The sequence below is a fragment of the Physella acuta genome, unplaced genomic scaffold (genome assembly GCF_028476545.2).
Source record: "Physella acuta isolate Inbredline_101_S28 unplaced genomic scaffold, ASM2847654v3 ptg000365l, whole genome shotgun sequence".
Lineage (NCBI taxonomy): Eukaryota > Metazoa > Mollusca > Gastropoda > Physidae > Physella > Physella acuta.
In genome coordinates, this window is record NW_026731884.1 from 91,656 (window position 1) to 104,135 (window position 12,480).

The 12,480-nt window shown below is 45.4% G+C and overlaps 1 protein-coding gene across 1 annotated transcript in view; it reads right to left on the bottom strand.

Moving 5' to 3' along the window:
• Positions 1 to 12,480, bottom strand: part of LOC131941561 (17-beta-hydroxysteroid dehydrogenase type 6) — a 28,744-nt gene that overhangs the window by 1,752 nt on the left and 14,512 nt on the right. Inside the window, exons 3-6 of the mRNA XM_059300855.1 lie at positions 3,622 to 3,834; positions 2,917 to 3,099; positions 2,555 to 2,687; positions 1,636 to 1,795 (exon numbers count right to left, since the gene is read on the bottom strand). Of these exons, the coding sequence (XP_059156838.1) occupies positions 1,636 to 1,795; positions 2,555 to 2,687; positions 2,917 to 3,099; positions 3,622 to 3,834 (689 nt within the window). The remainder of the gene's footprint in view (positions 1 to 1,635; positions 1,796 to 2,554; positions 2,688 to 2,916; positions 3,100 to 3,621; positions 3,835 to 12,480) is intronic.

Below are 12,480 nucleotides of genomic sequence, written 5' to 3' on the forward strand. Positions count from 1 at the left end.
ACTACAGTAAAACAACTATGTCAACCACCTACAGTAAAACAACCATGTTGTCAACCACCTACAGTAAAACAACCATGTCAACCACCTACAGTAAAACAACCATGTCAACCACCTACAGTAAAACAACCATGTTGTCAACCACCTACAGTAAAACAACCATGTCAACCAACTACAGTAAAACAACTATGTCAACCACCTACAGTAAAACAACCATGTTGTCAACCACCTACAGTAAAACAACCATGTCAACCACCTACAGTAAAACAACCATGTCAACCACCTACAGTAAAACAACCATGTTGTCAACCACCTACAGTAAAACAACCATGTTGTCAACCACCTACAGTAAAACAACCATGTTGTCAACCACCTACAGTAAAACAACCATGTTGTCAACCACCTACAGTAAAACAACCATGTCAACCACCTACAGTAAAACAACCATGTTGTCAACCACCTACAGTAAAACAACCATGTTGTCAACCACCTACAGTAAAACAACCATGTCAACCACCTACAGTAAAACAACCATGTTGTCAACCACCTACAGTAAAACAACCATGTCAACCACCTACAGTAAAACAACCATGTCAACCACCTACAGTAAAACAACCATGTTGTCAACCAACTACAGTAAAACAACTATGTCAACCACCTACAGTAAAACAACCATGTTGTCAACCACCTACAGTAAAACAACCATGTCAACCACCTACAGTAAAACAACCATGTCAACCACCTACAGTAAAACAACCATGTTGTCAACCACCTACAGTAAAACAACCATGTTGTCAACCACCTACAGTAAAACAACCATGTCAACCACCTACAGTAAAACAACCATGTCAACCACCTACAGTAAAACAACTATGTTGTCAACCACCTACAGTAAAACAACCATGTCAACCACCTACAGTAAAACAACCATGTTGTCAACCACCTACAGTAAAACAACCATGTCAACCACCTACAGTAAAACAACCATGTTGTCAACCACCTACAGTAAAACAACCATGTCAACCACCTACAGTAAAACAACCATGTTGTCAACCACCTACAGTAAAACAACCATGTCAACCACCTACAGTAAAACAACCATGTTGTCAACCACCTACAGTAAAACAACCATGTCAACCACCTACAGTAAAACAACCATGTTGTCAACCACCTACAGTAAAACAACCATGTCAACCACCTACAGTAAAACAACCATGTTGTCAACCACCTACAGTAAAACAACCATGTTGTCAACCACCTACAGTAAAACAACCATGTCAACCACCTACAGTAAAACAACCATGTCAACCACCTACAGTAAAACAACCATGTCAACCACCTACAGTAAAACAACCATGTCAACCACCTACAGTAAAACAACCATGTTGTCAACCACCTACAGTAAAACAACCATGTCAACCCCCCCCCCCCCTAGAGTAAAACAACCATATGGACCCCCCCCCCCCCCCCGAGTTGTCGACCCCCACCCCTAAAGTAAAACAACCATGTTGTCCACTCCCTGAGTAAAACCACCATATCCACCCCACCCCCACAGTTAAACAACCTTGTTACCAACCACTTAGTCACTTTCAGTAATGCCCCCCCCCCCCCAGAAAGCAACCGGTGACGCCCACTGACCTCCTGTACGTTGGGGCGGGCCTGTCTTAGACTGAGGGTGACCTGTTTGAGGAAGGCGTCGAAGTACTCCTCACCGTAGTCAGCTCGCACATCTGTGGGGGTCTCGGCCCAGGACTTCCGGTTGTGGTCAATCAGGACATTCTCCAGGGTGATCGGCGTCCTGTGGGGGGGGGGGGGGACAGTAGTCGGTTAGCCAACACAGCCTCGGTTTCACTTCAACCACTGAACAACACCCTACACATTCTGTGCAGCCTAAGTTGTAAGATTCGGCCTAGATTAGCCATCTGTGACTACACAGGACTGGTGGGTCGGTGTATTACGGGGGGGGGGGGGGGGGCGGGGCGGGTTTTATCGTCTGCTAAGATCTACAAAACTTGTAATGGGGTGTGGGGGTCAAAGTTCAGAAAACACCCGTGAACATTTCTAAGTGGCTATAACATGACTGAGATATCATGCAAGAACTTGCTGTATGTTAGATGACACCCTACAATCCTATTTATAATGACTTCATATAATATCTCTCTATGTAATGTTGGCATGTAACATGACTTCATATAATATCTCTCTATGTAATGTTGGCATGTAACATGACTTCATATAATATCTCTCTATGTAATGTTTGCATGTAACTGAGATGTAAAACTCTTACATGGCTCATGAAAAAAACAATGAAAAAAGTAGGTCATAGTTCGGTACACAAAACTTCTGGGTAGATTTGGGTCAAGTGTACCAGGTGTACACATTTATCGGGCTTATGGCTTAGCTCAGTACACATTCAATGGGCTAATGGCTAAGCTCAGTACACAATCATTGGGCTTATGGCTTTAGTTAAGTACACAAACAATTACACGTGACTAGACAGTTGTACACCAGGTGTACAAGCAGCCTGTCAGATGTGTACATGAGAAGGTGGACGTACTTGTACAAGCCCGGTTCGATGGTGATGACGGAAATGTTGAACTTCTTCATCTCTTGCCGGAGGGCGTCTGAGAAGGCAATACAGGCTTTTTTGGACATGGAGTAGGCGGCGAAGGCAGGCAGGGTGAAGCGACCTGGGGGAGCAAGAGTAGCGTCAGCTACACACGGTAGATCACCACAGTGTGTAGTCTGTGTGTTGTGGTGTGTTACGTTATGTGTGTCATATGCGTATAGAAGTGTGTCGTTATGTGTAGGGGTGTCACATGTGATGTGTGTGTGGCGGTGTGTGTGCGTGGTGGTGTATGGCGGTGTGTGTGTGTGTGTGGTGATGTGTGTGGCGGTGTGGATGTGTGGCGTCATTACCTGCTAGACTGGCCACGTTGATGACGCGACCCTCCGACTGACGCAGCAGGGGCAAGAAACCCTTGGTGACGCGGACGATGCCGAAGACGTTGACGTCCATGATCTTCTGGAACTCCTGCACGGCGCACCACTCGATCTCACAGAACACGGCCACGCCTGCATTGTTGACCACTGCCCACAGCTCTGGGGGAGGGAGGGGGGAGAGGTTACATTGTTTGAACAACCAAATCATCTGAAGTTTCCAGCTAACGACAACATCAACTTGACCGTAACTTTAACCAGCTGACTGTAACCTACCGACCTATGCAGCACTAAACTTTGAACCAAGTTCCAGGAGTTTATTTCAAGCGTGACAGTGAGGGAGTGACTATCTAACTAAATGACATGGCATCGTGTTGACATTTTAGCGAAAGATGACATCTGAACTTGATGTCATTCACATCCGCTTTTTACCCCTACCCCCTAAGCTTTGAACCCCATTCACTGCATCCCACACTCACCGTTAACCCCACTCACCTTTGACCCCACTCACCTTTGACCTCCCATAAACTTTTGACCCCCACTCACCTTTGACCCCAACTCACCTTTGACCCCAACTCACCTTTGACCCCACTCACCTTTGACCTCCCATAAACTTTTGACCCCCACTCACCTTTGACCCCAACTCACCTTTGACCCCCCCACTCACCTTTGACCCCCACTCACCATTGACCCCGATGTTGTCCTTGACATACTTGACCGCCTGCTCCACCTGGAAGTCGTCAGTGACGTCAACCTTGACGATGTGCAGACGATCTGACGTCGACTCCTTCAGGGAGCGCGCGCCCTCTCGGTCGGGCGCGAGACAGCCAGCGAACACGTGATACCCGATCCTGTCCAGACGTTCGGCCAGTTCTCGGCCAAATCCCGAGTCACAGCCTGGGGGGGGGGGGAGATCAAATCAATCAAGGTCAGCTTCATTAAGGTCATCAACTGATAGAATCTTCTGGGAATTAGAGTAACCCCAGGAACATGGCAGCAAGATTACACCCCCCCCCCAATACATCCGGCTTAAGGCAAAGATTTTGTCAGCTACAAAAATAACTCCACACACCAGTAGCCTACCACACATAGTGTGTTTCATAGCTGACCTCACATGCTGATGGGGGGGGAGGTGCGGGGTTTTGATGTATTGAACTCATCATTTGAGCTTATAAATCGGCTACCAGAATCACTTCTACGACCTTGACCCAAAGTCTCAAAAATCTGGGTCGTGGCTCATACCTGACCAGAGTTTCGTTGTAGATATGGTCGCTGTGTGCTATAGGACAGACAGTAGGACAGACAGGAGGACAGACAGTAGGACAGACAGGAGGACATTCAGTGGGACACACAGTAGGATAGAAAAGCTACTCACTGCACACACACCCCCCCCCCCACACACACCCCCCCCCCCCCACCCCTGTTACTAAGTTCAGCATTAACCTCAGAAATCTTTTTTAAAATTTCTTTGTTTCTTTTTACTTTCTCGTTTACATAGTATAGAGGAAGTTTTGTAATTGTGCACAATTAACTGAAATTTTGACAGTTTTCGCCGTTTTATTTGGTCAACTTCGAATTTGTAAAATCTACCAACTTTTGAGCGATTTTCGGTAACCGGAAGTGATACCTACTCTACTTCAGGTCCCACAAAAGCCGGTAACTTGAGTATCATTAACGTTAGGTAGACAAAACTACACACCAAAGTATTATGCGCAGGTTTTTTATCAACTTTTGAGCGATTTTCGGTAACCGAAAGTGGTACTTAACTCTGTTTCTTTAGTTAGGAGTTTGTGATCTCATATTTTAGTCAAAGATCGTATACTTGTATCAATTTCAATTTTTGAGTGACTTCCGATATCCGAAAGTGGTACTTTATTCTATTTCTGGTTTCTAAAAATAATACTAAAATACCAAGTAACCGGAAGTAATACTTTAAGCTATTTCCGATTTCTAAAAAGGGAATCAATGTTCCGCTCAATTATAGTCCCACTGAGTTTATGGGCAATTTTTTTTTTATCTAGGCGATTCTGTTCTGTTTAAACATTAAAATATTTAAAACATTTCTATATCGCTTCCAATGTCAAACTTTATATTATCATAAGCGAATATACGAGAAAGTTTTGGGAGTTTTTCCAACACAACACCGTTCACCTAAGCAAACACCCCCAAACCGAATCCCCCCCACCGAACCCACCGAACCCAACACCCCCCCCCCCCCCCAATACCCCCACCCCAACCCGGCTCCAGGTTTGTTTATGTTGGGTGTGAGTAAACAAATGGCGCTTTGTGCCGCGGCGATAGTGTAAAGGGTTGAACTGGGTCCCACATGTTGCTCGCTAGTGTCAGCTGGTTGTAGTGTTGTAGTGTTGTAGTGTCAGCTGGTTGTACTCTACTGCAACATTATGCGGCACAAATCATCACAATCCTAACATTATTATATGGCATCAATCATGACAATCATCACCTCACACCACAATAAGGCACCAATCACCACAATCCTCACCCCACTGTGACGCACCAATCATCACAATCCTCACACCAATGTGACGCACCAATCATCACAATCCTCACACCACTGTGACGCACCAATCACCACACATCATCCCCAGGCCTCCAGAGCTTGACTGTGTGCTCCAGTCAACCATCCAAGTCAAGTATTTGACTGAGGCTCGACTGATACATCCAGTCAACCATCCAAGTCAAGTATTTGACTGAGGCTCGACTGATACATCCAGTCAACCATCCAAGTCAAGTATTTGACTGAGGCTCGACTGATACATCCAGTCAACCATCCAAGTCAAGTATTTGACTGAGGCTCGACTGATACATCCAGTCAACCATCCAAGTCAAGTATTTGACTGAGGCTCGACTGATACATCCAGTCAACCATCCAAGTCAAGTATTTGACTGAGGCTCGACTGATACATACAGTCAACCATCCAAGTCAAGTATTTGACTGAGGCTCGACTGATACATCCAGTCAACCATCCAAGTCAAGTATTTGACTGAGGCTCGACTGATACATCCAGTCAACCATCCAAGTCAAGTATTTGACTGAGGCTCGACTGATACATCCAGTCAACCATCCAAGTCAAGTATTTGACTGAGGCTCGACTGATACATCCAGTCAACCATCCAAGTCAAGTATTTGACTGAGGCTCGACTGATACATCCAGTCAACCATCCAAGTCAAGTATTTGACTGAGGCTCGACTGATACATCCAGTCAACCATACAAGTCAAGTATTTGACTGAGGCTCGACTGATACATCCAGTGTTTTAAGTCATGTTAAAACAGGTTTCTACTTTACTAGTGTTATTCGGGGGTCGGGGTGAGAGGGGGGGGGGGGTCTCGCCCGCTTGATGTGACTCGCTCACCTAGCAACCCGTAATTAATTAATTGATTAACGTTTAATTTCGTCGCTTCACCTACACTGAAATTGGGGTAAAGGGAACCTCTGGTCACAGAAAGATTTACAGCTTGTTAAGAGCAATGTTACAAGCAACTCTGCCATTTATTACTGCCCTTGTTTACCGGTTACTGCCCCTGATCGAACGCAGACGACCATACAAGCTGAGCAGACGATCAAGACACGCTGGGCAGACAGGTGGAGAATCCGTTGTTTTCCCGCGCTGCTTTATGCCTGCTCTGCTGTCGTTACCTTTTTTGCCTGCTGGTATTTTTCTTTTTTCATTGGCTTTCATTTTCCGAGGATCGGAAATGGTCTGGTAATAAAGCTAAACTTAGAGCGAGTAGCGTTGGTTTCGTTCATCACAATGTCAACCAGACAACCCAATAACCAGGCACCAACCACACAACCACCCAACCACCTAACCACCCAACCACACAACCACCCAACCACCTAACCACCTAACCACCCAACCACCCAACCACCCAACCACCCAACCACCCAACCACCCAACCAGACAAGCAAGTCAACATTCTAAAAATAGAGTTGCTGTCTCCTGTTGAATGCGGTCATTAAGATTTGATTGATCTCAAATCTGACGCCATCTTGTTTTATCTCGACCAGATTCTCCGTGAAACAACCAATGCTGGTAATTAATTAATTCATTAAACAACCACTGTGTACTGCTGTCTGCGGTGATGTGTGGATGTGTTGGTGGTCGTGTGGCTGTGTGGATGTGTTGGTAGTCGTGTGGTTGTGTTGGTGGTTGTGTGGTTGTGTTGGTGGTTGTGTGGCTGTGTGGATGTGTTGGTGGTTGTGTTGGTAGTTGTGTGGTTGTGTTGGTGGTTGTGTTGGTAGTTGTGTGGTTGTGTGGTTGTGTTGGTGGTTGTGTGGTTGTGTTGTTGGTTGTGTGGCTGTGTGGATGTGTTGGTGGTTGTGTTGGTAGTTGTGTGGTTGTGTTGGTGGTTGTGTTGGTAGTTGTGTGGTTGTGTGGTTGTGTTGGTGGTTGTGTGGTTGTGTTGGTGGTTGTGTGGCTGTGTGGATGTGTTGGTGGTTGTGTTGGTAGTTGTGTGGTTGTGTTGGTGGTTGTGTTGGTAGTTGTGTGGTTGTGTGGTTGTGTTGGTGGTTGTGTGGTTGTGTTGGTGGTTGTGTGGTTGTGTTGGTGGTTGTGTGGTTGTGTTGGTAGTCGTGTGGTTGTGTGGTTGTGTGGTTGTGTTGGTGGTTGTGGTTGTGTTGGTGGTTGTGTGGTTGTGTGGTAGTCGTGTGGTTGTGTGGTTGTGTTGGTAGTCGTGTGGTTGTGTGGTTGTGTTGGTGGTTGTGTGGTTGTGTTGGTGGTTGTGTGGTTGTGTTGGTGGTTGTGTGGTTGTGTTGGTAGTCGTGTGGTTGTGTGGTAGTCGTGTGGTTGTGTGGTTGTGTTGGTAGTCGTGTGGTTGTGTGGTTGTGTTGGTAGTCGTGTGGTTGTGTGGTTGTGTTGGTGGTCGTGTGGTTGTGTTGGTAGTCGTGTGGTTGTGTGGTTGTGTTGGTGGTTGTGTGGTTGTGTTGGTAGTCGTGTGGTTGTGTGGTTGTGTTGGTGGTTGTGTGGTTGTGTTGGTGGTTGTGTGGTTGTGTTGGTAGTCGTGTGGTTGTGTGGTTGTGTGGTTGTGTTGGTAGTCGTGTGGTTGTGTGGTTGTGTTGGTAGTCGTGTGGTTGTGTGGTTGTGTTGGTGGTCGTGTGGTTGTGTTGGTAGTCGTGTGGTTGTGTGGTTGTGTGGCTGTGTTGGTGGTTGTGTGGTTGTGTTGGTAGTCGTGTGGTTGTGTGGTTGTGTGGTTGTGTTGGTAGTCGTGTGGTTGTGTGGTTGTGTGGTTGTGTTGGTAGGCGTGTGGTTGTGTGGTAGTCGTGTGGTTGTGTGGTTGTGTTGGTAGTCGTGTGGTTGTGTTGGTAGTCGTGTGGCTGTGTGGACGTGTTGGTAGTCGTGTGGTTGTGTGGTTGTGTTGGTGGTCGTGTGGTTGTGTTGGTAGTCGTGTGGTTGTGTGGTTGTGTTGGTGGTTGTGTGGTTGTGTGGTAGTCGTGTGGTTGTGTGGTTGTGTGGTAGTCGTGTGGTTGTGTGGTTGTGTTGGTAGTCGTGTGGTTGTGTGATTGTATTGGTAGTCGTGTGGTTGTGTGATTGTGTTGGTAGTCGTGTGATTGTGTTGGTAGTCGTGTGGTTGTGTGATTGTGTTGGTAGTCGTGTGGTTGTGTTGGTAGTCGTGTGGCTGTGTGGTTGTGTTGGTGGTCGTGTGGTTGTGTTGGTAGTCGTGTGGTTGTGTTGGTGGTTGTGTGGTTGTGTGGTTATGTTGGTGGTTGTGTGGTTGTGTTGGTAGTTGTTTGGTTATAACATAATCACCTCCCATACTTTTACTAGCTAGGACATGGATTGTGTCCTTACGGGAACTCTATGTAGGACATAGATTGTCCTGTGGTTAGCCCATGGTCGACTGAAGTCTGGGAACATTTCAAGTGGCAAACAATCAAGGCTGGCCTCGTTCTGATAGAACCAGATGAAAAACTGGCTGGCACTGGGCCAACTGCCGGTTAAACTTTGGACTGCCTGGAATTTGGGGCGATCATAACAAAGTCTGGCACAACCATTGAGGTAACGTGTGTCCACCTGTTGGTTTATCGCGGTGTGTGGGGGGTGGGGGAGGGGAGGGGAGGTACCAACCTTTTATGCTGAATGATAAAACAAAGGCGTGCCACGAAAATAATGTCGAGTGTACAACAATTTCCGACCAGGTTGGGGATTGATGCAACAAATGCCGACTACATTTGAGCTTACTGGTCGCACTATGTTTCCATTGGATGACGTATGACGCAAAGCACCGTCATTTGTGTGACGTCAGCACCATTAGCTGGATGACGTCAGCACCATCAGCTGTGTGACGTCAGCACCATCAGCTGTGTGACGTCAGCACCATCAGCTGTGTGACTTCAGCACCATCAGCTGTGTGACGTCAGCACCATCAGCTGTGTGACGTAACTTCCTTCAGCCATGCTGTGTCTGGCGATTTCCAGATGTTTTCTCAAGACAAAGGTCAAAGGTTAATGTTGTGGGAGGTGTGGTATAGAAAGGGAAACAGTTCAAGGCCTAAAGGCAATGTGTTTTTAACAGACAACAAACGGCACGTGACCTCTGGACAAACGGCACGTCGGCCTCTAAGCCGAAGAAGACCTTGACCTAGTGCCAGAGTCCTCCAGAGTCCACGGTTCCTGCAAGTCTGCTCCCGACCGCAAAAAACATGGCCCAGTTTTGTGCTTTGAACTCTTCCACTCACGGCCGTTGCTTTCGATTGTACGGGGGGGGGGGGGGGGGGGAGTCACAGGAAAAAAGTCACAAATTCGTAATTGCATGGAATTTGCTAATGTATTTATTTTATAAGTATTCAGAAAGTACAAATCGACATTTGTTTAAGTAAGTTTCCAGCAACGGAAAAAAAGCGCAAAAAAAAAAAAAATACGCACACACAGAAAAGAGAAAAATTCGCAACCAGAAAATTGTGCACACAGAAAAATGCGCAAAGAAAAAAATGCGCACACGGAAAAAAAGCACAAACAGAAATCTGATCACCGTAACTAATATCAATAGTTTGGATATGTGTTCGTAACTTGTATCAGTATTGTTATACTTATAGCATATGTAAAAACAATTAGTCATAATTAGTTAGTCTATGTAGGTTTATAATTAATTCTTTTAAAACTTAATCAAATGTTTAAACCCAGTCATTTTGTTTTCCTCGCGTTATAATTCGAACTTCGAATTAGCAACACTTGTTGAACCATGTTTAATGTCCCCATTGACCACACTCATCACATCACAAAGAAAAGAATAAAGACAAAACGCCGACATTGACACGACAAAACACAATGGACAAAGCTAACCTAGGATAGTCCTACAGCAGGATACAGGCTAAATCCAACAAAGAAAGGGATCCAACTTTATGTTCTTACATCTGATTTTGTTCAGAACATTATTTCCGCTCCGGGTATTCAAACAATGCAACCAAATTAGAGGGTGCTATGTATATTAGCTAGTGATATCTTTACTAGCTGGGAGAGTAAGAAGCCAATCATAATAAAGTTTATATAATGTCAATTTAAGGAAAATATTTTTAGGCGTGTATGTGTTTGTGTCTTTACATGTGTCTGTGTACGTGTGTGTGTCGGTGTGTGTGAGTGTCTAAAGCTTTAACAGCCATGCAGCCATTAAACAGGTTTAGCAATAAGGACCTGAAAGGGAACTACCGGTGACCCCATGACCCCCACCCCCACTTCCGGGTCTCATAGCCCCGTTTAAGTTTTCAAAACTTCTAAAACACCAAATACAGGCCGAGGTCTTGATGTGTTGATGGGGTCGTAACTGATGGCGGGGGGGGGGGGGGGGGAATAGTTGCCACACAGAGTGCATGAACTCATGAATACAACAATTTGTGGGTAAAGGGCCACATGTGGGTACACCCCACACATACCCTCTACACCCCACACATACCCTCTACACCCCACACATACCCTCTACACCCCACACATACCCTCTACACCCCACTGTGATGTATTTGTTTATATAAAGTGTGTGTGAGAGTGGCCTCCCCTTGTAGTGGTGTGCAAGCGAGAGAAGAAGTGTGTGAACTGTGTGTGTCAGCGGTGTGTGGTGTAGAGCGAGTGAAGTAGGGAATGTTTTTGTGTACCATGTTCAGTGTTATCCTGTAGAAGTTGAAAATTATATTGGATTATTACATTTGAACTGTGTTTTAAATTGTGTTATACCTTGTTCCACTATGAAATGGAAAGCTAAGCATAACAAGTGAGGGCTTAAGTCCGGGATTTGAAACAACAAGATTTTTGACAAGTTTTGACCCCTAGACAAAAAGAAAATAGCAGAGAGAAATCGGACGGTCAGCGTCAGAAAGAAAATAGATGACGAGATACAAGTCAAACTGAAACAGATGGAAATTGATGCACAGAGGGAACTGGAAAGGATGAGAATAGCGAAAGAGTTGGAAATGAAGGATAGAGAACTGAAAGAAAAAGAAATAGAGAAAGAAATAAAACAAATTGAGGCCGATAAGGAAATACAGTTGGCAAGGCTAGAGAGAGAATGTAATTCACAAAGGGAAGATAACCAGAATTTCGAGGCAGTTAAATATGCCAAATTAGTCCCCAAGTTTGAAGAAAAAAATATTGACCAATATTTTACACAATTCGAAATAACAGCGTACAATTATAACTTCCCAGAACAATGCTGGCCAATGATGATACAACCGGCACTAACTGGGAGAGCCGCTGAGGTGTTCACCTCGCTGACCCGAGAACAACAAAGGGACTATCACTTGGTGAAATCCTTGATTTTGAAAGCCTACGAATTGGTGCCTGAGGCGTATCGAAGAAGGTTTCGCGACTTGAAGAAACAGGAACAAACACATGTAGAATTCGTAAGAGAAAAAGAGCGACTGCTAGAAAAATGGATCACATCCAAAGAGGTGGGTACCAGTTTTGAAAAATTAAAAAATCTAATATTAATGGAAGAATTCCAAAGCTGCGTGCGGCAAGATGTCCGCACTCACATAGCGGACCGAAGAGAAGATGATGTGCACAAAGCGGCAGTGTTGGCGGATGACTATCTCATCACGCATCAATTCGCCGAAATGACATCAGTCAGAGAACTAGATGATAGAAGAAAGGAAAGTGACATAGAGATGTCACCAAGAGGTCAAACCTCTTGGAGAAGTGAGGTTAAAAAACGAGAGGCGTGCACCTATTGTAATAGACAAGGGCACACACGAAATGATTGTTGGAGACTTAACTCAAGAAGTGATAAAAAGGAGAGTAAAGTTGTTGCCTGTGCTACATCGTATCCGACGAGAATCTATTGGCCCACACCCGTCAAACCCAGCAGAAAAGTTGGGCAGTCAGCAGATGGTCGATCAGAGTTATCGAAAATACAAACAGAGACTGAACTTTCAGCAAGAAAAGAGGTGAACTTTAAATGTGTCAGTGAAGTTGCAGATGAGAACACCGAGAGTCTCAGTGAGAAAGACCTGAGGGGAGCTAGTGCACCCATGGCCAGAATGCAGAAAACCTCCTGGCAAGAATTTGGTCCTTTTGTTTCGGAAGGATTTGTATCA